The 27,651-nt window shown below is 41.6% G+C and overlaps 1 protein-coding gene across 2 annotated transcripts in view; it reads left to right on the top strand.

The window, feature by feature from the left end:
- Positions 1-27,651, top strand: part of ZNF16 (zinc finger protein 16) — a 75,388-nt gene that overhangs the window by 24,305 nt on the left and 23,432 nt on the right. For both annotated transcript variants that reach the window (XM_058443960.1, XM_032760879.2), the window contains one exon: positions 6,536-12,711. In XM_058443960.1, coding sequence (XP_058299943.1) covers positions 6,536-8,724 — 2,189 coding nt within the window. In that variant the 3' untranslated portion in view covers positions 8,725-12,711. Of the gene's footprint in view, positions 1-6,535 lie in introns of those variants that run through there.

Here is a 27,651-nt window from a genome sequence, read left to right as displayed (position 1 = left end):
AATTTATTGATTCTTCTGCCAATTCAAATCTATTGATAAGCCCCATAAATTAATTTTTAATTTTGATTATTGTACTTTTCAACTCCGGAATTTTCATTTAGTTGCTTTTTAAATAATTTTTATCTTTATTGATATTCTATACTAGATGAGACATTGTCTTCATACCTAACTTTACTTCAGTAAGCATGGTTCATTTAGTTTTTTGAACATATTTATCATAGCTCCTTTGAAGTCTTTGTTAAATCTGACTTCTGGTCCCTCTCACAGGCACTTTGTGTTCTTGCATTTTTCCTGTGTATGGGTCACATTTTATTGTTATTTATTTATTTATTTATTTGCATGTCTCCTACTTTTTTTGAAAACAGACATTTTAGGTAATACAGGAATTCTGGTTACTGGTTCCTCTCCCCCTTCTCTAGAGCTTGTTTTTGTTGTTTGCTAGTTTATTTGTTTTATAACTTAGACTATTTCAGTGGCATACATTTCTTCATGATGTGGAGCCTCGAGCATAATCAGGGTCATCCTACAATGATAACCTTTTTGGCACAACTGTCTCTTTCCCTGATCTGCCTATGAAGCTATCTACTTCAGATGGTATTACATCATTCCCATTAGGGTCCACTAATTGCAGGCTGATTGCTCTGGTGTTTTTGACAGTGCCCTAGGGCAGTGGTTCCCAACCTTTTAGGCACCGGGGACCAGTTTTGTGGAAGACAATTTTTCCGTGGATTAGGTGAGGAGGGATGGTTCCGGGATGAAACTGTTTTACCTCAGATTATCAGGCAATAGGTTCTCATAAGGAGCACGCAACCTAGATCCCTTGCATGTGCAGTTCACAACAGGGTTTGTGCTCCTATGAGAATCCAATGCTGTGGCTGATCTGCCAGGATGCAGGGCTCAGGGAGTAACGCCCATTCGCTCACCCACTGCTCACTTCCTGCTGTGCAGCCCAAAACCCGTCCATGGCTTAGGGGGCTGGGGGCCCCTGCCCTAGGGCATGAATTGCTCAGCAGTCTGATCCAATTAAATTTGGGCAGGAATATTGTTTAAAGTCCATCTTGGAGGTTTGTTCTGATTCCAGAAGCTGTCTCTTTCCCTAGTTCTCTCCGATAAACCAGCTGACCTGTGGTTTACTGTCTTACTAATTTAAAGAGCTATTTTTGAGAGTTACTTTAGGCTTGAACCTCCCCTACACTCTGTTTCAAATGAAGTCAGTTCATTAAGGGAAAGCTTGAGAATTCTCTTATGGACTGCCTCTCCTCCTAGGCAAACTCTCTGAGCCACTTCCTTGGTCAGTGAGTGAGACAGTAGTCTATGGTCTTCCCATTGTGGAACCTCTGCCTATGAGCAAGCTGAGGCCAGAGCAGTTAGGTCCCAAATAGTCTTAGCCTGCTGTGCCTCTGCCCTTGGAGAGAGGCTGAATGGACGAAGGGAGCTCTTGTCCTGTCGGCCTCATTCACTGGAATTTAGCCTCTTTAACTTGGAGTTAGAGGGGATGAAAAGTGCTGGTGGCCTGTCCTCCTGGTGAGATATGGTAAGCTTTCATTGGAAACTGAGGGGAGAGGGAGCCCCTTCTTGGCCACATCTGCCTAGAGTGGACCATCTGTTGAGCTGGGGGTGAGGGAGGGGGTGGAGCAGGTTGTGATTCAAATGCCACAAACTCTCCAGGAAGGAGGCTGGTGGGGGGAGAGGGAAGTGAGAGAGAGGATGGAGGAGAAGAGGGGGAGAAAAAAACAAACAACGAATTCTACATGCTCTCCCTATTCTTACCAAATGTTAGTGGAATTTATTGCATAAATATTTCTTCCTTTGCTGTTTTCCCTTAGGGCATTTGCTGGAGACTTTAAATGGTTGTTTGGTTTGTTTTTTCTTTTTAAATAGTTCTTGCTTTGTTTTGCAAGAAGTGAATCCACTGAATTCCAGTTTATACTGTTATCCTGGAAGTGGAATTTTCAAGCATTTATTTTTGAATAATATTTCTGGTGGATGTAGAATTCTAGAATGGCAGTTATTTTCTTCAAAATTAAAAAATGTCCTTTTGTCTGTTGTTTTCCACCTCTAAAATCACAAAGTCAGCTTTCAGTCTTATTGTTACCTGGAAGATAAATGTCTTTTTCCTCGTGCTGTTTTTTGATATTTTTTTCCCTCAGGTATTCGGTAGTTTTGACTGTGTTATACCCAGGTGTGGTTTTCCTTGTATCTTAGGATTCTTAGAGCTTCTTGAATGTGCGGTGGTATGGTATGGCTCTGTGTTCCCACCCAAATCTCATCTTGAATTGTACTCTCATAATTCCCATGTGGGAGGGACCCGGGGGGAGATAATGGAATCATGGAGGAGGTTTCTCCCATGCTGTTCTCGTGGTAGCGAATAAGTCTCACGAGATCTGATGGTTTGATAAGGGGAAACTCATTTCACTTAATTCTCATTCTCTCTCTTGTCTGCTGCAATGTAAGATGTGCCTTTCACTTTCTGCCAAGATTGTGAGACCTCCCCAGCCATTTTGCTAAGGCTGGTCTCCAACTCCTAGACTCAGGCAATCCACCTGCCTCAGCCTTCCAAACTGCTGGGATTACAGGCTTGAGCCACATGCCTGGCTGATTTGTTCTGTTTTTGTATTTAGAGATGGGGTCTTGCTATGTTATGTTGCCCAGGCTGGCCTCTAACTCCTGGTTGCAAGCCATCCTCTTGCCTCTGTCTCTTGAGTAGCTAGGGCTATAGATGTGTGCCACCATACCCAGCTCTCATTTTTAGTTTCAATTTTATTTTATTTTATTTTTTTCTTTCCTTCCTTCCTTTCTTTTCTTTTTCTTTTTTTTTTTTTTTTTTTTTGTTTGAGATGGAGTCTCACTCTGTCACCCAGGCTGGAGTACAGTGGTGTCTCAGTCTCCCCAGTAGCTGGGACTACAGGTGCCCACCACCACGCCCAGCTAATTTTTTTGTATTTTTTAGTGGAGATGGGGTTTTACCTTGTTAGCCAGGATGGTCTCAATCTCCTGACCTCATGATCCGCCTGCCTTGGCCTCCCAAAGTACTGGAATTACAGGCATGAACCACTGCACCTGGCCTTTTTTTTTTTTTTTATGGAGAACTCTCACTCTGTCACCCATGCTGGGGTGCAGTGGCACAATCTTGGCTTACCACAACCTCCACCTCCCAGGTTCAAGCAATTCTCCTGCCTGAGCCTCCCAAGTAACTGGGATTATTGGTGCCTGCCACCATAGTTTTCATTTCCTGCAGGTGAATCTTTTTAGTTTCCTGATTAGTCGCTTAGGCCAGTTTTGTTGTTGTTCCATTTTCTCTTTTATTTGCATTCTTGTCTGAAGATTTGTTCCTTCCTCCTCCTCCTTAGGGCTTCATTCCCACTTTTGCAGAAACAGTTTAATGACCTCACCAATGTCCTCCAGGGCTCTTCCTTCCCTTCCCTTTCAGCTGAGCTGACCCTCCTCTTGGGCATCTTGGTAGCAGGGAGGGCATGTGGCAGGTGCCTGTGGGATGCAGTTTGCCAAGAGCCCTCCTGAAGCTGGGCTGCCTACTGTTGCTCCATACACTGCCCACGCCACTGGGACCCCTGTGGGTTTGTTTCTATCATGTATTTTCTCTCTTGATTTCTTATTTTTTCTTTCTTTTTTTTCCCCACATGCGTTCTGATTTTTCAGTGTGGTGTGTGTGTGTGTGTGTGTGTGTGTGTGTGTGTGGTGTGTTTGAGATGGGATTTCTCTATGTTTACCAGGCTGGTCTGGAATGCTCAGGCTCAAGCAATTCTCCCACCTCAGCCTCCCAAGTCTCCGGGATTAAAGACATGCACCACTGTGCCAGCTCCGAGTGTTAATTATTATAGATAAAAAGGCATAGAGGCCCTGCATGATATTCTCTTGAGAAAGGATTAAGTCTCCTTTTGACAGGAAGATAACATGCCATTGGATCACCTTATCAAAGGTTGGTCTTTATTAAGGCTGGTAGAAAAAAAAAGTCCTACTCATTGGTCACCTTTAAGGAAAGCTAGTAAACTGATTCATCACTCTGAAAACTGGTAAACAAAAGAATCGAGTATTCTGCCTTTACTAGATGTATTGTACATGTAGTATTGGGTACAATACTAGAAAGGCAGGATACCCAATTGATGACAAGAAGTTTAATTTCTCTTCATAGAAATTTTGGCTAAAAAACCAAGGAATGACAGAATTGAAACATCACTATTTCACAATCCCAAATTTGAAAGTGAATCTAGATAATGACCATTAAGTATGTTAACATCACACAAAAAAAACAACCAGACATTTTGTACCTCCTGATAGAAAAATATACCACTTATGAAGTTTTTTTGGTTTTTTGTCCTAAAAAACTTGAAACCTAAGGTATTATCTAAAAAATCTGAATACAGAAATGATTGATGCTACTACCACATCCTTCTCCCTACCCTGCACCAAGAATACCTAACAGCAAGACATCGTATATTTAGGGCAAAACCCAGGAGATTGCCTCAAAAGAAACCAAAGCTGAGCAAAGACAGCTCAGTTTTTAGTATTTAGGGGTGCAGTGGCCTTATAACCACCTCACTCAAGTACCTTTCCAGCTAACAAGTACACTCATATACAGGGGTCCCAAGCATCTTTTTATTGTCTCATTTGAAAATACACACAGCCGGCTGGGCGAGGTAGCTCACACCTGTAATCCCAGCACTTTGGGAGGCTGAGGCAGGCGAATCATGTGAGGTCGGGAGCTCAGGACCAGCCTGACCAACATGGAGAAACCCTATCTCTACTAAAAATACAAAATTAGCCGGGTGTGGTGGCATATGCATGTAATCCCAGCTACTCAGGAGGCTGAGGCAGGAGGATCACTTGAACCCAGGAGGCAGAGGTTGTGGTGAGCCAAGATTGTGCCATTGCACTCCAGCCTGGGCAACAAGAGCAAAAAAACTCCATCTCAAAAAAAAAAGAAAGAAAGAAAATAAACACAGCCAACCAAGGATCACCAGATATCTGAGGGAAATGGCAATATGAACTTTAGTGTGAGATGTTGGTTCTTGTCTTATGGATGCCTCTGTCTTGTGGTTTCTCATTTTGTTCACATTTATTTTGTCTCCTCCCAGCAAAATAACACCTAAAAGAATCATCTTTTAGACTTTAGTCCTGAGACTACCTTGAGGACTCAACTCAGATACCTCAGAAATTTTTCTCCCTACATTCAGGATGTTTATTTTCTAGGACACTGTAGGTTTCTAGAGTAAATTATGAAGTTTGCTTTTTTCCTTTCATACTCTGAATGGCAAAATCAATCCCCCTGTAGTACCATGAGTAGTTCACAGAAATCTATTGAGATTACTTAGCCCAATTTTATTTCATTTTATTTTATTTTATTTTATTTTTTGAGACAGTCTTGCTCTGTCACCCAGGCTGGAGTGCAGTGGCACAATCTTGACTTACTGCAACCTCCACCTCCTAAGTTCAAGCTATTCTCCTGTCTCAGCCTCCCAGGTAGCTGGGATTAGAAGCACCCGCCACCGTGCCCAGCTAAATTTTGTATTTTTAGTAGAGATGTGGTTTTGCCATGTTGGCCATGCTGGTCTAAAACTCCTGACCTCAGATGATCCGCCCACTTTGGCCTCCCAAAGTGCTGGGATTACAAGTGTGATCCACCATGCCCAGCCATACTTAGCTCAATTTTAGGCCTCATCCAGTTAGTATTTTTAGCTCAGTCTCCCTGTTCAAGCAGTGCAGTCTCAAGCAGCATCCCATTATAACTAATGATAACTACCATTTGCAAAAGGGAGATTCCATTGTTATTTTGTGGTATCTCAACACAGGGCTGCCCTCTTACTCTTCTGACCTCAGTTATCCTTCCCACAGTCTTTGTATCTATGTGACTTTGTGCTTGTTTTTTGTTTGTTTCATTGGTTGGTTTTGTATTTTTCTTTTTAATAAGCTTCATTTCATTGGGTCTCAGAATTCAGTTTTATAGTTTTCACAAATTTTTGGACACTTTTGTTCACTGGAAATGTGTGATTTGGGACTGTTGTGTACACAGATCAAATAGTTTTTTCCATCATCTATTGCACCGATGTACACCCCATTCATTATGAGTCATTTATCCTTTATTTTCAACAAATATTTGAATATGCTATGTGTAAGCCTTAAGAAGATACCTTGTTTACAAAGTATGCAGCAAAGACATGAATAGTGGAGGCAGCCTCCAATTCCTCCCTCCTGGTAACTCTCCTCAAATCCTTTCTCAGATCTTGCCTTTCCTACTCCATGTGTTCCTGGTAGCCTAGTTGCAGATTTAAGCCCTTGACCTTGGGCATATTACCTTCCTCTTCCTTCCCACACCAGTGTTCATTGCTTTACCAGCATGCTTCTCTTTTTCCTCTTCCCAATGGGGTCATATTTGTTGCTATTTTTTATTTGCATTCTGAATATCAGTATTATCCTAGAAGATGTTTGTTTGATATAAATATTTCTGCTTATTCTCTAATTCTTTCTTCCATAGTAAAATGCAAGCAATTCACTTTTTTTTTTTTTTTCATTCTTTCAGGCTATGATTCTAGGATGGAAAAAGAGGGATTTATTCCAAAGCAGGACATTTCTGAAGAATTGGAATCCCAGAGAGCAAAATCAGAAGATCATGTAAGGAATGTTTTTAAGGAAACTGAAGAGATGAGTAAAACTGAGGAAAAGTTAGGGAATTGCTGGAGAAAATATGCAGTAGAAGGAGTTAAGAACTCCTTCTCCCAGAAGAGCAATTTCAGAGCAATTACTATGAGGTATGTGAAAACCCTCTCTAGAGAGAATGGCCAGAAGTTCAATGCTGTTGGAGAAAACTGTATTACAGGCTCAAATCCTGCCAAACATCTTAGAGGGTCTAAAGAGGAGAGTCTCCATCCAAGTGTGTCAAGTGTAGAAAACTTGCAAAAACATGAGGACCTCATTAACCTCCGGAGTTTCCAATTAGGAGAAAGAGCCTGTCAGACAGATGTGTTAGTGAAAGTACCCAGACAGAGTTCAGTTCTTAGTGAGAATCAGAGGATGAATAATCCAGAGAGACCGTTTGAGTGTACCGGGCATGGAAAAACTTACAATCAGAACAGAGCTTTTAACCAGCACCAGAGAATTCATAGTGGAGGGAAGCCCTATGAGTGCATTGAATGTGGAAAAGCTTTCAGTTGGCCCTCTATCCTCAGTAAACATCAGAGAATCCACACTGGTAAGAAACCCTACACATGTGAGGATTGTGGCAAATCTTTCAGTGCTCACTCATACTTTATTCAGCATTGTAAAATTCACACTAGAGAAAAACCCTATGAGTGTATTAAATGTGGGAAAACTTTTAATACACATTCATCTTATGTTCAACATCTAAAAATTCATACAGGAGAGAAACCTCATGAGTGCAATCAGTGTGGGAAAGCCTTTAGTCATAGCTCTAATCTAATTCATCATCAGAGAATTCATAGTGGAGAGAAACCTTACAAGTGCAAAGAATGCAGGAAAGCCTTCAACAGACAATCACACCTTATTCAGCACCAGAGAATTCATTCTGGAGAGAAACCTTATGACTGTAAGGAGTGTGGCAAAGCCTTCAGTACACAATTATCTCTCATTCAGCATCAGAGAATTCATACAGGAGAAAAGCCCTATGAATGTAATGAATGTGGAAAATCCTTTAGCCTGAACCAAACTCTTACTGTCCATCAGAGAATTCACACTGGAGAGAAACCTTATAGGTGTAATGAATGTGGGAAATCCTTTAGTCAACGCTCACAAGTTATTCAACATAAGAGAATTCACACTGGAGAGAAACCTTATATCTGCAATGAGTGTGGAAAATCATTTGGTGCTCACCTCTCCCTTATCCAGCATCAGAGAATTCACACTGGAGAGAAACCTTATGGTTGTAGTGTGTGTGGGAAAACCTTTAGTCAAAAGGGACATCTTATTCAGCATCAGCGAATTCACACAGGAGAGAAACCCTATGAATGTAGTGAGTGTGGAAAAGCTTTCAGCCAGAGTTTTAATCTTATTCACCATCAAAGAACGCACAATGGCGAGAAGCCATATCAATGTAATGAATGTGATAAAGCCTTCAGTGTGCTTTCTTCCCTTGTTCAACATCAGAGAATACATAATGGAGAGAAACCCTATGAGTGTCAAAAATGTGGGAAGGCCTTTAGCCAGGGATCACACCTTATTCAGCATCAGAGGAGTCACACTGGTGAGAAACCCTATGAGTGTAATGAGTGTGGGAAAACCTTTGGACAGATATCCACCCTAATTAAACATGAAAGAACACACAATGGAGAGAAGCCCTATGAGTGTAGTGACTGTGGGAAGGCCTTCAGCCAGAGTGCACATCTTATCCGCCATCAAAGAATTCACACTGGAGAGAATCCCTATGAGTGCAGTAACTGTGGGAAGGCCTTCAATGTTCGCTCCTCTCTCATTCAGCATCACAGAATTCATACTGGTGAGAAACCTTATGAATGTAGTGAGTGTGGCAAGGCATTCAGTCAGCATTCACAATTTGTCCAACATCAGAGAATTCACACTGGAGAGAAACCCTACATGTGCAATGAGTGTGAGAAATCCTTCAGTGCACGCTTATCCCTTATCCAACATGAGAGAATTCACACTGGAGAGAAACCCTATGTGTGCACCAAATGTGGAAAATCCTTCCGACAAAGCTCTCACCTTATTCGACATCAGAGAATTCACAGTGGGGAGTGACCTTATACATGTAATCAATGTGGAAAAACCTTCAGTCAGAGAATAACTCTTAGTAGTCATGAGAAAATCCATACAATTCATATTAGAGAGGAAGCCTAAGAATGTAGTAAGTGTGGGGAACTCTAGTGCAGTCATCTTTCAATCAACATTGTACAGTTCACAGTGGAGAGTAACTGATCAGTCTGTAAATTCTTCACAGTTATACATTATATGAGAGTCATACTGGTGAGAAATGAGTCACTTTATGGTTTTCCTTTTGGAGATTCAGCTCTTAAGGGATTTCACTCTCCCAGTGAGCTGCTAACTAAAGGCAGGCTGCTAAAGTATATAGCAACAATCCCACAATAGCACACCTTACTTCAGATTTAGAGGATGAGCCCCCTTCTTGAGCCCTGTAGATAAGTGAAAATTATTTAGATGAATTTCATAGCACCAGACCTTAAGATACAGTTAGGTATTTCACTTGAGACCACTTGCTTTTCTTTTCTTTTCTTTTTTCGTATCATTTATTTCAACTTCAAAGAAAGTGGTTGAGATCCTTGCACTTCAAAGTGTGATGGAACCAGGCTGGGGTTTTCTTTGTTTGTTTGGGCCTCTTCAAAACGTTTTTAGTCTGTTATAAGGAATATGGTACCTTAAGCTCCAATTCACAGGGAAGAGAAACATGATTATAAGCAAAAGTTTGTTAAGGAATAAGGTGAGTCTTTGTGTAGATTAAAATAGTTGAGACCTTGCTAAAAAGTCAAATAACACTGTACTCCACCTCCAGGTTTCCAAGAGTTAAGATGCTGCCAGCAAGGAGCTTGCAGTCTTGTAGCTGGCCCAATATATCCAACTAATTCAAAATGGGAATTTGTACATTTTACTTAAACAGGATTTGGTAGATGGGTCTTCTAGATATGTTGTCATGAAGAAAAATCAGGAAAATGTCCAAGAGTGGGAGCCTGTGGCTTATGGCTTCACTTACCCATCACAGATAGCTATGTTCCACTGCAAGAACAGAGTTCATGTCTTTTCCTGAGGTGGCTGGAAACCTTAATCTCCTGAAATTAAGTCAAAACTCAATGTCAACTCACCCAGCTGTCTTGCCTGCAGGCTGAGCCAGGGACTTAGAGCTTGTTACCCAGTTACAACTTCTTCTAGAGAAGAACTTTTAGAAGGAAGGAAAAAGAAATTCAGTTTCCCCCAAGGATCTCCTTTGAGGTTCCATCAAGAGATGACAAAAGGGGGCTGGGTGCGGTGTCTCACACTTGTAATCCCAGCACATTAGGAGGCAGAAGCGGGCAGATCACGAGGTCAAGAGATCAAGACCATCCTGGCCAACATGATGAAACCCCGTTTCTACAAAATGCAAAAATTAGCTGGGCATGGTGGCAGACGCCTGCAGTCCCAGCTACTTGGGAGGCTGAGGCAGGAGAATCACTTGAACCCAGGAGGTGGAGGTTGCAGTGAGCCAAGATTGCACCACTGCACTCCAGCCTGGCCACAAAGCAAGACTCCAAAAAACAAAACGACAAAAGGGTTAGGAAGCTGTGGCAGTGTCTTTCTCTGAGGCCTGTGATTACAGAACCAAATCAGAAAACAATAATTTTTGTTTTAAACCTATTTACCTACAATGGAGGTGTTTACTTAACTAAGAACCTCAGTATTTACTCAAATCCAGTTTTGGGTTTTATGGCTTAAACATTTCTCCAGATTAACCATATCAGTTTGGAATATGTTTTTATTTTTTATTAAATATTTCATCCAAATTATACTGAATTTTATTTATCATGGCTTTTAATGTTCTCTATTCAAGTCAGAAATTTCTGTTTCCTAATTACTTGGCTTGGTGATGGCATTAATATTGGTTGGGAGCTAGATGGTCTCTGCTCTATTTGATGATTGGCATAGAGCAATCATAACACTTGGTACTTCCTAGCGTTTTTTTTTTTTTTTTTTTTGGAGACAGTATCATGCTGTGTTGCCCAGAGTGGAGTGCAGTGGTGCAGTCATAGCTCACTGTGACCTTGAACTCCTGGGCTCAAGCGATTCCCCTGCCTCAACTTCATGAGTAGCAGGGACTACAGGTGTGTACCACCACATCGGCCTCTCCTGGCTTCTTAACCAATTACATTAAAATTGAGAGGAGAAAGGCATTTTCAGTTTCTTTAGTTAATAAAAAGAAGCCACTTCTGGAGGAGTTTTATGCCTATACCAGCAGAGGTTCAGCCTTCCAGGAATCTCATCATGATCCATACTGCTGACACAGGCCTTTGTCACCTGAAGCATTCTTAAGATAAGAAGACTGACATTAAACAGGACAATTGTGAACTCTGCTTAGTAAGCATCATACATATCTTACAACTCATTCTGAAGACTCCTTTATTCTTGCTTTTCCCAGAGAGCTACTGTGTTTACTCATGCTCACTGTACTCACAAGAGAAAGAATAAGTGGCATATTTGCAGGTGCTGATGGTCACAAGAGCGTTTTACTTTTTCCTCCACGTATGTCTGTTCTGCAGTCTTTCCACTGATGCATGCTATTGTAGACTTCTTAGGTTGACCTTGGCCTTGACCTCCACTACTAGCTCTTGACCCAAAACTGAAGATGTGCATCAGAAAGGGACAGATTTGGTCTTTCTGCTGTAAAAGATATTCTGCCTTAGTGCCTGCTAATTTGTTGTGCATAGTCCTGTGCTGCCAATCTTCCCCACCAATTGTTAAAGTTAATTTGTTTCATAAGTGTATTCACAAACATTAAAATGTAATTGGTGGATTCCATTACTGCCCATTTTCATGTAAGGTGGGAGGCAATTTGTATGGCTGGGAATCTGTAAGATCTTTAGGACTAAAAGTCCTACCTCTAATCCCAATTTCTGAGGCCCTGACTCTCCAGGCAGCATGACTGAGTTGGATTTGTCTCTGCCACAAAACCTGCCAAGGCTTCTTCATCACCCAAAACACTCCCATGACCAACCTCTATGAAAAGAGGGGCAAAGGTCATTATTAATCACAGACATGCAAAATGATATTACAAGATGTCATTTTACCCTCACTAGGTTGGCAAAAATTAAAAATCTGACAGAGAATGACACCAAAAATACTTAGCAACAGTTACTCTCATACACGGCTGATAGTGGAAACTGGTATAACACACTGGAAAATATTTTGGCATTATTAATACAGTTAAAAATTAGCCCTGGCCAGATGTGCTGGCTCACACCTGTAATCCCAGCACTTTGGGAGGCCAAGGCAGGTGGATCACCTGAGGTCAGGAGTTTGAGGCCAGCCTGGCCAACACAGCAAAACCCCGTCTCTACTAAAATAGCCAGGTGTAGTGGCGGGAGCCTGTAATCCCAGCTACTCAGGAGGCTGAGGCAGGAGAATCTCTTCAACCTGGGAGGCAGAAGTTGTAGTGAGCTGAGATAGCGCCCCTGCACTCCAGCCTGGGTGACAAAGTGAGACTTCATCTCAAAAAAATAAAATTATGTAACCCACAACCCAGTTCCACTCCTGCACATACATGTTGGGGATGCACTTGCATGAGAACTAGAAGATGTGTCCCAAAATGTTTAATAGCAGCTCTTCCTGTAATAGCAAAAAAAAAAAGAAAAGGAAAAACAAGTCCCAGTGTTCATGGAGAGGGGGAGAAAAGAAGTTTGATTATAAGTATAATATAGAAGAAAACTATGTCAAAATCAATTACCTGCAGCTACACACATTATTCTTAATGCTGTCACTTTGCAGGGGAGTGTGGATTGTTCACAATACCGACCAACTTTGATTGCTTCCTGTAGTGAAACTCCAGGAGACCTGGGGAATGGGATAAAAGTGTGACCTGAGAGACAGTACCAAATAATTGAAAGATTTTTCCAGCTTACTGTTGGCAGAAGTGTGGGTGATATGAAAGGGAGCAGATTCTAAGGCTGTTCAACTAAAGATAATGTAATGTTGGATTGGACTGGATTTGTTATATAAGTGCACACATGGCAGGCTGTGAATTCACTGTGCTAGTTGCAGTAGCACTTGTTAATGGAAGTCTATATTTGGTCATGGCCTCCATTAAGTGAGGCTGACATGCAGAATTGCCTGATTTTACAACAGAGAATGGATTCAAAGGCTTAGGAGATGCAAGAGGGCACTCCTTTCACCCAGGCTTAGAGAAGTGCATTGGTGACGGAACAGTAACATCCAGGAAAGACTCTGTAGTGGCTGTTTTATATAGTCTATCAAAGGAAGTAGGAGAGACTCATGAAAATGGATTTAGGCTGGGTGCAGTGGCTCACGTCTGTAATCCCAGCATTTTGAGAGGCCAAGGTGGGTGGATCACTTGAGGTCAGGAGTTTGAAACCAGCCTGGACAACATGGTGAAACGCCGTCTCTACTAAAAATACAAAAATTAGCCAGACATGGTGGCAGGTGCATGTAATCCCAGCTAGTCAGGAGGCTGAGGCAGGAGAATCACTTGAACCTGGGAGATGGAGGTTGTAGTGAACCCAGATCACGCCACTGCACTCCAGCCTGGGTGACAGAGCAAGACTCCCCTCAAAAAAAAAAGAGGAAGGGAGAGAGAGAGAAAACAAGAAAGAAAAAGGAAAGGAAAGGGAGGGAAGGAAGGAAGCAAGGAAGGAAGGTGGAAGGAAAGAAAGAAAAAGGAAGGAAAGAGAAGGAAAGGAAAGAAGAGAAAGAAAATAGAAGAGGATTTAACTCAGTAGGAATGGTTCAGGACCAGATGGCAGCATGTAACCCTGTTGTAGACAGGGAAGTTGTCACTGTAACAGGCCCGGGGCCACAATAGTAATGAAAATGGTTTGACCATAGAGGTTTTGACCCTGAGTAATGATGGTGACTATGGACTGAAATAGGTAGACCACCTACTAAAGTCTTTATCAGTATCAGTGAGTCACTAAACCTTTACAGACACCTGACTTGGATCAGCACAACAGTCATCGACCTTCACTTACTTCCTAGGCTTGAGCCAGTTCAGACCCAGAAACTCATGAAACAAGAGGAGGCCAGATTTCCCTTGAAAGATCTGGCTACATTTTCCAAATTTTATGCTGTAAATCTTATTCCCTTTGCCAAAAGGAATGTGAACATTTACCAGGGTAACTATATACCAGAGGACAAGAATACCCACTTTTTTAGGGATAAGGAAGTAACATCTTGGATGGAGAAAGAAAAATCTGTTAGGCTGTTAGACTGGAATAACAGATAAAACCAGCCATAAAGTTAATAAGAAACTATTTCTGCCAGAGATATATGCAGCTCTAGAATGTCATAAAATTTCACCTCTGCTTTCTTACTGAGAAACTTTGTTCTCTTGTAGACTAACAGAAACATGTTAGAAGTTATATCAGTAAGAATGGAACATTCTACTCTTTCCTGGCAGATCTGTCACTTTGACATAGAGAAGCAGCCTCAATTTACAACCCAATTCATATAATAAGTTTTTGGACACCATATTTTACACCTATCTTAATTTTGTGGTTCCCAAGGAAATGAGCCTGGGTGTACCTCACAGTCCAGACCTGATGACCCATTACTCACAACCCTGCTTTGCTGCATGCCCATTAAAACACTGCTTTATTTAAATTTCACTTAAACTCCACCCTTCCCCAAAGTCTTATAATAACTTATGTTTTCTTTAGCTTGGTGAGACACCCCACGGTTCTGGGGTGTTATCACCCTCATTGTAATGGGTCAGTAACTCTGATTTTGTTGGAGTGCAAGTTTATTCCTTGTAGTCTGAGGCTGATTGGGCTAGGACAGAGATTACTGGACTTTGGCTCCAAATTGGTGTTAAAACCTGGGAACCAATATAATACTGTTGTTCTCCAGGGTAGGAGCTTATGGAGCCAAGTAATGAAGTTGTAGAGTCCCTGAACCTACCCCGTGGTTACTTACCAGAACTAGAATATATAATATCCCTTTCTGTCCTCAAATTAGAGCTTGTGCAGGTGCCTGTAAGAGCAAGAAGCAAACTGTGCATCCAGGAAAAGAAAGGACAGACAGCCAGGTATCCTGACAAGGACCCCACATCCCTGGTTCCGATGCTGCTTTCATCCCACTTACCAACACATCCTGTCAATTTGTTCCCTAGGTTTCTCCTTCCCAGCTCAATCCCATGCTCCCTGGGGCCCTGAAATTCCATGGGAAATGAGGAAGGGGTATCTGGAATAAGGGAAGAGATGAACCACTTTTCTCAGGTGAGAGTTGGCCCATTATCACTGTGAGGCCTCTCAGGTGATTCTGTGAGCTGGAAACAAGAGTGTGGCATTTAGTAGTTGAAGGTAGGAACAAAGGTTGTTGGTTGGAGGCTGAGTTGAATCTTTCTTTGGGCACTGACTACTTCAAAATTAGATCCTTGGAGCTCCAGGAATTCACATTCAGGCTGTGAGGTCAGTGACCATAAAAGCAACGCTGAACATGTGCAGTGCTGTGTCCTTTACACAGAGCTGTTGCAGCTCTCCAGGTGGCTGTCATAGCACCAGGTCCTGCTGGGAGGCCACATACTCTCTCACAGGAGGGGCCTGATATTTAGAGATGATAACAATGTGTCCAAAGTCAGGACCTCAACATTTTGCCTCCAAGGTCCACTGATTCTCCCACCATGCCTCTATCCTAAGTGAGTAGGACCATGTTAACAAAAAGTGAAACTAAAATATTTGGAGAGATTTATTCTGGGCCAAATACAAGTGACCAATGGCCCATGACACAGCCCCAGAAGATCTTGAGAACATGTGCCCAAGGTGGTCAGGCTACAGCTTGGTTATATATATTTTAGGGAGACATAAGACATCAATCAATACATATAAGATGTACATTGGTTTGATCCAGAAGGGCAGGACAACTGGAAGCAGGGGCTTCCGATTTGTAGGCAGATTCAAAGATTTTCTGATTGGAATTTTGTGTAAAGGGTTTATTTAAAGACCTAGAATCCATAGAAGGGAGTGTATGGGTTAAAATAAAGGGTTGTCGAGACAAAGGTTCTTATTATGTAGATGAAGCCTCCAGGTAGCAGGCTTCAGAGAAAACAGACTGTAAGTGTTTCTTATCTGACTTTAAAAGGTGCCAGACTCTTAGTTAATTCTCTCCTGGATCAGGGAAAAGACCTGAAAAGGAAAAGGGATTCTCTACAGAATGCAGATTTTCTCCACAACAGCTTTGCAGGACATTTCAAAATATGTCAAAGAAATACATTTTAGGGTAAAATGCTTTGATTTCATTCAGGGCCTGCACTCTGACATATGATGCTATATTTGAGTCAGGCTGGAATTTGGTGTCATTATTATAAAAAATCTTAAGATCTCTGTTTTAATGTTAATGCTGGTCAGTTGTACCTGAGTTCCAAAGGGAGGAGAGTATAATGAAGCATGCCTGGCCCCCTCTTCCTATTATGGCCTGAACTAGTTTTTCAGGTTAACTTTGGAATGCCCTTGTCTGAGAAGAGGGGTTCATTGGTTGTGGTGGGCTTAGAATTTCAATTTTGACTTATAACCCCTACCCAGCCCCATCCATGGGTCATCCCCAGGAGAGCAGAGCAGAGTGAGAAGAAGGGTCCATATTTTCTTTCCCTCCCACAAGTTCTTTCTCAGAACCCCATTTCTGAGAAGACCTGGCTCTAGGAACCAAGGACCTCAATGGTTGTGCACCCAAGACCTATGGGCAGGAGAGGTGACATTTACACCTGTGACAGCCCAGGCTTGAATAGCAAAGCCTTACCCTCAAAAGCTCTCACTCTTCATTTCTTCATGCCTTGGCATTCAGCTGAAAGAGAAAGACAATCAAGGAAAGAGATGTATCCAGACCCATTTCTCACTGTCCTTATTCCACATGACCTAAAAGGAAGAAGCTGAGGCAAAATTAATGTAAGTAGACAGTTTATTTAGGCCAAACTTGAGGACTGTAACCCAGGATCAAAGATTTAATTTGCCCTGAAAATACACTCCAGTTAGCAGCAGTTACAGTGGATTTTTTTTTTTTTCATTTTTTAACAGAGACAGGGTCTTGCTCTGTTGTTCAGGCTGGAGTGCAGTGTCACAATCATAGCTCTGTATAACCTTGAATGCCTGGGCTCAAGCAATCCTCCCACCTTGGACCCATCAGTAGCTAGGACTACAGACATACACTACCATGCACAGCTCATTTTTTGAAAGTCTTTTGTAGAGACAGGGTCTTGCTGTGTTGCTTAGGCTGCTCTCAAACTCCTGGCCTCAAGTGATCCTCCCACCTCAGCCTCCCAAAGCACTGGGATTACAGGCATAAGCCGCCACTTCCAGACTATAAATTGATTTTTAAAGGGAAAAAAAGAGGGTGTTCCTGAGTTATTTACCAAGAATTTACATTAAAATAAGCTATTGATTGGCTTTACATTGTTAAAATATGGGTTGTGGGTTTTAGTGCTCAGCATGGCATTTTTCGGTTAATTTGTAGCTACTTGTGGCGATAGCAAGCAGTTTCAGGAGATGAATACATAGCTAAAAAGTGGGGGAGTAGGATGTCATTACTGTTTTATTTTAATGCTACTCTGGGCCTAATAATTAAAAACACTCACATTCCTCAGATAAAAGTTTTCTCTCATCTCTCCCTCTTGATAAAAAGTCTCTTCTAGAAAGCTTTGATGATCAAAATATGAGTGTCAAGTTGTCCCTTGTCACTGGGAAGGTTCCTTTCCAATAGTCCTGTCAAAGACATTGATCTGTAGCTGTTATTACTTGTGGAATCATCTCTAGCCTTTGGAGTACCATGGAATTAGTTTTCTCAGAAGAAGTATAACAATGAGAGATATGTGGTAGAAACATAATGCACATAAGAATTTAAAAAAATTTATATGCCAGAATTTTTTTAAAATCCTATTCCATTGGGAGGTCAACTAAAAACATGAAAATTAAAACCCAGTCTATTTTTAGAGACTTGTAGCAAGGACGTGATTTAGGATTTAGTCCAACTTGTAGGAAAATAATAAGAGCTCAAAAACAGTGGTCAGGTATAGAATCCCATAACAGGTATACTATAGTTTTTTGTCTGAAATTTTTTTCTCTCAAGTCCCTTTTTTTTTTTTTTTTTTTTTTGAGATGGAGTCTCACTCTGTAGCAGGACAAGCCACAGTCAAAACCTCTCAGACACCGAGTTAGAGAAGGAAGGGCTTTATTCAGCCAGGAGCTTCGGCAAGACTCACATCTCCAAGAACTGGCCTCCCTGAGTGAGCAATTCCTGCCCCTTTTAAGGGCTTACAACTCTAAGGGGGTCCACGTGAGAGGGTTGTGATTGATTGAGCAAGCAGTGGGTATGTGACTGGGGGCTGCATGCACTGATAATCAGAATGGAACAGAACAGGACAGGGATTTTCACAATGCTTTTCCATACAATGTCTGAAATCTGTATATAACCAGTGAGGTCAGGGGTCGATCTTTAACCAGGCCCAGGGCATAGCACCAGGCTGTCTGCCTGTGAATTTAATTTCTGCCTTTTAGTTTTTACTTATTCTTTCTTTGGAGGCAGAAATTGGGCATAAGACAATATGAGGGGTGGTCTCCTCCCTTAGCTCTGTCACCCAGGCTGGAGTGCAGTGGCACAGTCCTGGCTCACTGCAAGCTCCGCCTCCTGGGTTCACGCCATTCTCCTTCCTCAGCCTTCAGAGTAGCTGGGACTACAGTCACCCACCACTATGCCCAGCTAATTTTTTGTATTTTTAGTAGAGACAGGGTTTCACCATGTTAGCCAGGATGGTCTCAATCTCCTGACCTCGTGATCCACTGTCTCGGCTTCCCAAAGTGCTGCGATTACAGGCATGAGCCACCGCACCCAGCCCAACCGGTTATATTACTTTTTTTTTTTTTGAGATGGAGTCTCACTCTGTCACCCAGGCTGGAGTGCAGCGGCACGATCTTGGCTCACTGCAAGCTCAGCCTCCCGGATTCATGCCATTCTCTTTCCTCAGCCTCCTGAGTGGCTGGGACTATTACTTTAAGACAAAATTCACCATACAGATTTTTTTCTCATACAAAAAGCAGAGGGAGTGGATTGCTCCTGCAGGGCCCAGGAGACACCCAAAATACTGTAAGTGCCAAGCTGTGAAAGTGGGAAATGGGGATCATTCAACCCCAAACACACATCCTCACCAAGGAACCTGAAGGTCTAGATCACAGAAGGATCTGATCTTACCTGGAGCTGCGTCAAATTTGAGAGCCAAGCAAAATACAGGGTTAGAGGAAGCAGTAGGAAAAGCCCTGGAAAGCCATTTCCACCTTGTCTCACAGAGGTCTTTGGGGAGGGTGCCAGAGGAACTGGGAAAAGATCAAAGGGAGAAGGAAACCTCCAGCTGAACTTTATAACAATTCCAACCAAACATGAAGTCTCCTGGCCAGAACTCACAGGAGTGTGTGAATTCAGTGTGCAGACTTGGCAGGTGGGGAGGCACGAATGCCCTCCTTGCTTTCTTAGCTGGGAGGCTGGTAGCCTGTGGAAAGTTCCCAGCCCTTCTCACCCACTGCTTAGAAACAAACTCAGTACTGTTGGGGGGGTGCAGAGTGAAAGTGGGACTGGCCTTTAGGGTTGCATGGGAGCTGGGTGAGGCCTGTAACAGCCAGCTTTCCTCCACTTCCCTGACAACCTGCATGACACAGCAGAGGCAGCCATAATCCTCCTGGGAACAACTCTATTGACCTGGGAACCATACCCCCAACCCCACAGCAGCAGCAGCAAACCCTACTCAAAGAGAGTCTGAGCTCAGACATGCCTAACCTGCCCCACACACGATGGTCCTTCCCTACCCACCCTGGTAGCCGAGGACAAAAGTCATATTCTCTTGGGAGTTCTAGGGCCCTGCCCACTGGTTGATCCTTCCTATACTACCACAGCTGATGCTTTCTTGGAAGCACCACCTCCTGGCAGGAGGCCAACCAGCACCAAAATAGTGCATTAAACAACCATAACTATGGACCTTCACAGAGTCCATTTCACTCCCCTGCCACCTCCACTGGAGCAGGTGCTGGTATCCATGGCTGTAAGACCTGAAGATGATCCACATCACTTGAGTCTGTGCAGACAACCCCCAATACCAGCCCAGAGCCTGGTAGCCCTGCTGGGTGGTTAGGTCCAGGAGAAAAATAATCACTACAGCTCGGCTCCCAGGAAGCCACATCCCTAGGAATGCGGGCAGAGTACTACATCAAAAGAATACCACATGGGACAAAATAATCTGAACAGTAGCCTTGAGTGGCAGATCTTCCCCTGATATTGCCTACCCAAATTAGAAGGAACCAGAAAAACAATTCTAGTAACATGACAAAATAATGTTATTTAACACCCCCCAAAAATCATGCTAGCTCAACCAGCAATGGATCCAAACCAAGAAGAAATCCCTGACTTACCTGATAAAGAATTCAGAAGGTCAATTATTAAGCTAATTAAGGAGGCACCAAAGAAAAGTGAAGTCCAATTTAAGGAAATCCAAAAAATGGTACAAGAAATGAGGGGAATCTTCAGTGAAATAGATAGCATAAATAAAAAAAAATCACAACTTCAGGAAATAAAAGACAACTTAGAGAAATGCAAAATTTTCTGGAAAGTTTCAGCAATAGGATCAAACAGAAGACAGAACTTCAGATCTCGAAGACAAGGTTTTTGAATTAACCCAAACCAACAAAGAAAAAAATTAACAAAATGAACATAGCCTCCAAGAACTTTGGAATTATATTAAACAACCAAACCTAAGAATAATTGGCATTCCTGAGGAGGAAGAGAAATCTAAAAGTTTGGGAAACATATCTGGGGGAATAATCAAGGAAAACTTCCCCAGCCTTGCTAGAGACCTAGACATCCAAATACAAGAAACTGAAAAAACACCTGGGAAATTCATCACAAAAAGATCATCACCTGGGCACATCATCATCCGGTTATCTAAAGTGAAGATGAAGGAAAGAATCTTAAGAGCTGTGAAGCAAAAGCACCAGGTAATCTATAAAGATAAACCTATCAGATTAACAACAGATTTCTCAGCACAAACTCTACAAGCTAGAAGAGATTAGGGCCCTATCTTCAGCCTCCTTAAACAAAACAATTATCAGCCAAGAATTTTGTACCCAGTGAAACTAAGCTTCATAAATGAAGGAAAGACACAGTCTTTTTCAGACAAACAAATGCTGAGATAATTCACCACTACCAAGCCAGCACTACAAAACTGCTAAAAGAGCTCTAAATCTTGAAACAAATCCTGGAAACACATCAAAACAGAACATCCTTAAAACACAAATCTCATAGGACCTATAAAACAAAAATACAATTTAAAAAAACCAAGGTGGCTCAGCGTGGTGGCTCACACCTGTAATCCCAGCACTTTGGGAGGCCGAGGCAGGTGGATCACGAGGTCAGGAGATCGAGACCATCCTGGCTAATACAGTGAAACCCCGTCTCTACCAAAAATACAAAAAAATTAGCTGGGGTGTGGTAGCGGGCACCTGTAGTCCCAGCTACTCAGAAGGCTGAGGCAGGAGAATGGCATGAACCCAGAAGGCAGAGCTTACAGTGAGCCAAGATCACACCACTGCACTCCAACCTGGGTGACAAAGTGAGACGCCATCTCAAAAAAAAAAAAAAACCAAGGTATACATGCAACAAATACCATGACGAATGGAATAGTACCTCACATCTCAATACTAATATTGGATGTAAATGGCCTAAATGTTCCACTTATAAGGTGTAGAATTGCAGAATGGGTAAGAATTCACCAACCAAGTATCTGCTGCCGTCAAGAGACTCCTCACCTAACCCATAAGGACTCACTTAAACTTAAGGTATTTTTCCTTAAGACATTCCATGCAAATGGACACCAAAAACAAGCAGGAGTAGCTATTCTTATATCAGACAAAACAGACTTTAAAGCAATAGCAGTTAAAAAAGACAAAGAGAAACATATAATAATAAAGGGCCTTGTTCAACAGGAAAATATCACAATCCTAAATATATATGCACCTAACACTTGAGCTCCCAAATTTATAAAACAATTACCACTAGACCTAAGTAATGAGATAGACAGTAACACAATAACAGTAGGGGACTTTAGTACTCCACCAACAGTACTAGATAGGTCATCAAGACAGAAAGTTAATAAAGAAACAATGAATTTACACTATACTCTGGAACAAATAGACTTAATAGATATTTACAGAACATTCTATCCAACAACTGCATAATATACATTCTATTCATCAATGCATGGAACTTTATCCAAAATAGAACATATAACAGGCCACAAAACAATTCTCAATAAATTTAAGAAAATTGAAATTATATCAAGTACTCTCTTAGACCACAGTGGAATAAACTGGAAATCAACTCCAAAAGAAATCTTCAAAACCATGCAGTAGGCCAGGTGTGGTGGCTCACGCTTGTAATCCCAGCACTTTGGGAGGCCAAGGCGGGCAGATCACAAGGTCAGGAGATCGAGACCATGGTGAAACCCCATCTCTACTAAAAATACAAAAAAATTAGCTGGGCGTGGTGGCAGGCGCCTGTAGTCCCAGGTACTCAAAGAGGCTGAGGCAGGAGAATGGCATGAACCCAGGAGGCAGAGCTTGCAGTGAGCCGAGATCATGCCACTGCACTCCAGCCTGGGTGACAGAGCGAGACTCCGTCTCAAAAAAAAAAAAAACCATGCAAATACATGGAAATTAAATAACCTGCTCCTGAATTATCACTGGGTCAACAATGAAATCAAGATAGAAATTTAAAAATTCTTTGAACTGAACAACAATAGTGACACAACCTATCAAAACCTCTGGGATACTGCAAAGGTGGTGGTAAGAGGAAAGTTCATAGCCTTAAATATCTTCATCAAAAAGTCTGAAAGAGCACAAATAGACAATCTAAGGTCACACTCAAGGAACTAGAGAAATAAGAACAAACCAAGCCCAAATCCAGCAGAAGAAAGGAAATAACCAAGATCAGAGCAGAACTAAATAAAATTGAAACAACAACAAAAAAATACAAAAGATAAATGAAACAGAAAGCTGGCTCTTTGAAAAGATAAATAAAATTGATAGACCATTGGGAAGATTAACCAAAAAACAAGAAAGAAGCTCCAGTAATCCCAGCTCTTTGGGAGGCTGAGGCAGGTGGATCACAAGGTCAAGAGATTGAGACCATCTTGGCCAACATGGTGAAACCCCATCTCTACTAAAAATACAAAAAATTAGCCGGGTGTGGTGGCAGGTGCCTGTAATCCCAGCTACTTGGGAGGCTGAATCAGGAGAATTGCTTGAACCCATGAGGCAGAGGTTGCAGTAAGCTGAGATCAGGCCATTGCACTCCAGCCTGGGCAAAAAGAGCGAAATTCCATTTCAAAAGAAAAGAAAAGAAGCTCCAAATAAGCTGAATTAGAAAAGAAACAGGATATATTACAACCAACACCACAGAAATACAAAAGATCATTCAAGGCTACTATGAACACCATTATGTGCATAAACTAGAAAACCTAGAGGAGATGGATAAATTCCTGGAAAGATACAAATTTAGGAATCCTCCCTAAATCACTCTATGAAGCCAGTATCACCCTAATACCAAAACCAGGAAAGAACATAACAAAAAAGAGAAAACTACAGACCAATATCCCTGATGAACATAGATGCAAAAATCCTTAACAAAATGCTAGCTAACTGAATCCAACACATATCAGAAAGATAATCCACCGTGGTCAAGTTGGTTTCATACTAGGGATGCAGGGATGGTTTAACATATGCAAGTCAATAAGGGACATGCCACATAAACAGAATTAAAAACAAAAATCACATTATCATCTCAACAGACACAGAAAAAGCATTTGGCAAAATCCTGTGGGCAAAAGTTTACCTAGGTGCTGAGGCAAGAGACTGAAGTCACAAACTGTTTCAGCATAATAAAGAAAATAGTTAGAATAAGAATAGTCATAATACAAATTAGATATAGAGATGATCATGGACAATTATCAATCATTATTATAAACATTAATCATTAGGTTTTAATATTACTCTTTGTTGCATTACTAATATAACCTAGGAATAACCAGCGGGTATACGGTCAGGTGCTGAAGGGACATTGTGAGAAGTGACCTAGAAGACAAGAGGTGAGCCCTCTGTCACGCCCTCATAAGGGCTGCTTGAGGGCTCCTTGGTCAAGCAGTAACCTCAGAGTCTGGGAAGATGCCCATTACTTAGCAGACCATGAAAGGGAGTCTCCTTTCCTTGGAGGAGTCAGGGAACCCTCTGCTCCACCAGCTTCTTGTGGAAGGCTGGATATTATCCAGGCCTGCCCACAGTCATCTGGAGGCCTAAACCCCTCCCTGTGGTGCTGTGCTTCAATGATCAGGCTCTTTGTCCACTTTCATGTTCCTCTCATACTCCTGGTTCCTCTTTGAAGTCCATAGTAGATAGCGGTAGAAGAAATAGTGAAAGTCTTAAAGTCTTTGATCTTTTTATAAGTGCATAGAAGGAAACGCTGACGTATGCTGCCTTCTCTCTCTGCTTCCTCTACCTAAAAGAGAAGGGCCCCCTGTCCTATGATCACGTGACTTGCTTCACCTTGTCAATCACTGAGAAGATTCACCCTCCTTATCCTGCCCCCCTTGTCTTGTATGCAATAAATATCAGTGTGCCCAGCCATTCAGGGCCACTACCAGTCTCCATGTCTTGATGGTAGTGGTCCCCCAGGCCCAGCTGCTTTCTCTTTATCTCTTTGTCTTGTGTCTTTATTTATTACAATCTCTCATCTCCACATACTGGAAGAATACCCGCTAAGCCCCATAGGGCCTCACCCTACAAAATCCAGTATCCCTTTATGATTGAAACCTTCAGCAAAATCAGCATACAAAGGACATACTTCAATGTAATAAAAGCTATCTATGATAAACCCACAGCCAACATAATACTGAACAAGTAAAAGTTGAAAGCATCCCCTCTGAGAACTGGAACAAGACAAAGATGCCCACTGTCACCACTTCTATTTAACATAGTACTGGAAGTCCTAGCCAGAACAATTAGAAAAGAGAAAAAAACAAAGGGCATCCAAACCAGTAAAGAGGAAGTCAAACCGTCACTATTTGTTGATGATGGATCATATACCTAGAAAACCCTAAAGACGCCTCCAAAATGCTCCTACAAATGATAAATGAATTAGCAAATTTCAGGATACAAAATTAATGTACACAAATCAGTAGCTCTGCTATACACCAACAGCAACCAAGCTGAGAATCAAATCAAGAACTCAACCCTTTTTACAATAGTTGCAAAAAATGAAATACTTCAGAATATTCCTAACCAAGGAGGTGAAAGACCTCTACAAGGAAAACTACAAAACACTGCTAAAAGAAATCATAGATGACACAAACAAATGGAAACACATCCCATGCTCATGGATGGGTAGAATCAATATTGAGAAAATGACCATATTGCCAAAAGCAATGTACAAATTCAATGCAATTCCCATCAAAATACCACCATCATTCTTCACAGAACTAGAAAAAACAATCCTAAAATTCATATGGAACCAAAAATCAGCCTGCATAGCCAAAACAAGACTAAGCAAAAAGAACAAACCTGGAGGCATCACAGTACCTGATTTCAAACTATACTATGAGGCCATAGTCACCAGAACAGCATAGTACTTCTATAAAAATAAGCACATAGACCAATGGAACAGAATAGAGAACCCAGAAATAAACTCAAATACTTACAGCCAACTGACCTTTAACAAAGCACACAAAAACATAAAGTGGGGAAAGAACACCCTATTCAACAAATAGTGCTGGGATAGTTGGTAAGCCACATGTAGGAGAATAAACCTGGATCCTCATCTTTCACGTTATAAAAATCAACTCAAGATGGATCAAGGACTTAAATCTAAGACCTGAAAATATAAAAATTCTACAAGATAACATCAGAAAAACCCTTCTAGACATTGGCCTAGGCAAAGATTTCATGACCAAGAACCCAAAAGCAAATGCAACAAAAACAAAGATAAATAGGTGGGACTAAACTAAGCTAACGGCCTTTTGCACAGCAAAAGGAAGAGTCAGCAGAGTAAACAGACAACCCACAGAGTGGGAGAAAATCTTCACAATCTATACATCCAACAAAGGACTAACATGCAGAATCTACAAGGAGCTCAAAAAAATTAGCAAGAAATAATCCCATCAAAAAGGGGGCTAACGGCCAGGCCCGGTGGCTCACTCCTGTAATCCCAGCACTTTGCGAGGCTGAGGCAGGTGGATCACCTGAGGTTGGGAGTTCCAGACCAGCCTGACCAACATGGAGAAACCCTGTCTCTACTAAAAATACAAAATTAGCCGGGCATGATGGTGCATGCCTGTACTATTCAGGAGGCTGAGGCAGGAGAATCGCTTGAACCCAGGAGGCAGAGGTTGTGGTGAGCCAAGATCGTACCATGGCACTCTAGCCTGGGCAACAAGAGCGAAACTCCGTCTCAAAAAAAAAAAAAAAAATTGGGGAGGGGGCTAAGGACATGAACAGACAATTCTCAAAACAAGATATACAAATGACCAACAAATATGAAAAAATGCTCAACATCACTAATGATCAGGGAAATGCAAATCAAAACCACAAAACAATACCACCTTACTCCCACAAGAATGGCCATAATCAAAAATCAAAAAATAATAGATGGCATGGATGCGGTGAAAAGGGAATACTTCCATGCTGCTGGTGGGAATGTAAACTAGTACAACCACTATGGAAAACAGTGTGGCGAATCCTTAAAGAACAAAAAGTAGAACTACCAAGAACTACCATTTCATCCAGCAATCCCACTACTGGGTATCTACCCAGAGGAAAATAAGTCATTATACGAAAAAGATACTTGTATATGCATGTTTATGGCAGCACAATTCACAATTGCAAAAATGTGGAAGCAGCCCAAATGCCTATCAATCAACGAGTGGATAAACAAACTGTGGCATATATATATGTGTGTGTGTGTGTGTGTGTGTGTATATATGTGTATATCTATACATATATATATAGAAAATATTCCATCATATATATCATATATATGTGATATATGTATATGATATATATATGATGGAATACTACTCAGCCATAAAAAGGAGTGAATTAATGGCATTCACAGCAATCTGGATGGGATTGGAGACTATTATTCTAAGTGAAGTAACTCAGGAATGGAAAACCAAACTTCGTATGTCCTCACTCATGAGAGGTGGCTAAGCTATGAGGATGCAAAGGCATAAGAAGGATACAATGGACTTTGGGGACTGGGACTCGGGGTGGGGGGGAAGGGTGGGAAGTGCGTGAGGGATAAAAGACTATAAATTGGGTTCAATGTATACTGCCCAGGTGATGGGTGCACCAAAATCTCACGAATCACCACTAAAGAACTTACTCATGTAAACACCACCACCTATGGAAATAAAAAATTTTAAAGCCTATGGAAATAAAAAAATTAAAAATAAAAAAATAAATAAACATAAATTCCAATTTCAGGCCATCTCTTTGTGAATGCATATGACTGTACACTTTCAGAAAAAGGTATGTCACATCTTGAATGCTTTGCTGCTTAGAAATTTCTTCTACCAGATGCCCTAAATCATCTCTCTCTAGCTCAAATTTCCATAGATCTCTAGGGCATGGCCAAAATGCCACCAATCTTTTTGCTAAAGCATAGCAAGAGTGACATTTACTCCAGCTTCCAATAAGTTCCTCATCTCCAACTGAGAGCACCTCAGCCTGAACTTCAAAAAAATAAAAGAGGGTTATCTAGGCAGTGTTTCTTAAATTCCAATAGAATTTGTCACGTATTTTTTATTATGTATTCCTGATTTTGATAGTTTAATCTGCCTGCAAAATGAACATTAAAATATTTGTGGGGTTTTTTTGGTGGTTGTTGTTTGTTTCTTTTTTTTGAAACAGAGTCTCACTCTCTCATCGGTGCAATGGT

The sequence above is a fragment of the Hylobates moloch genome, unplaced genomic scaffold (genome assembly GCF_009828535.3).
Source record: "Hylobates moloch isolate HMO894 unplaced genomic scaffold, HMol_V3 SCAFFOLD_9, whole genome shotgun sequence".
Lineage (NCBI taxonomy): Eukaryota > Metazoa > Chordata > Mammalia > Primates > Hylobatidae > Hylobates > Hylobates moloch.
This window is presented reverse-complemented; position numbering and strand designations above follow the sequence as displayed.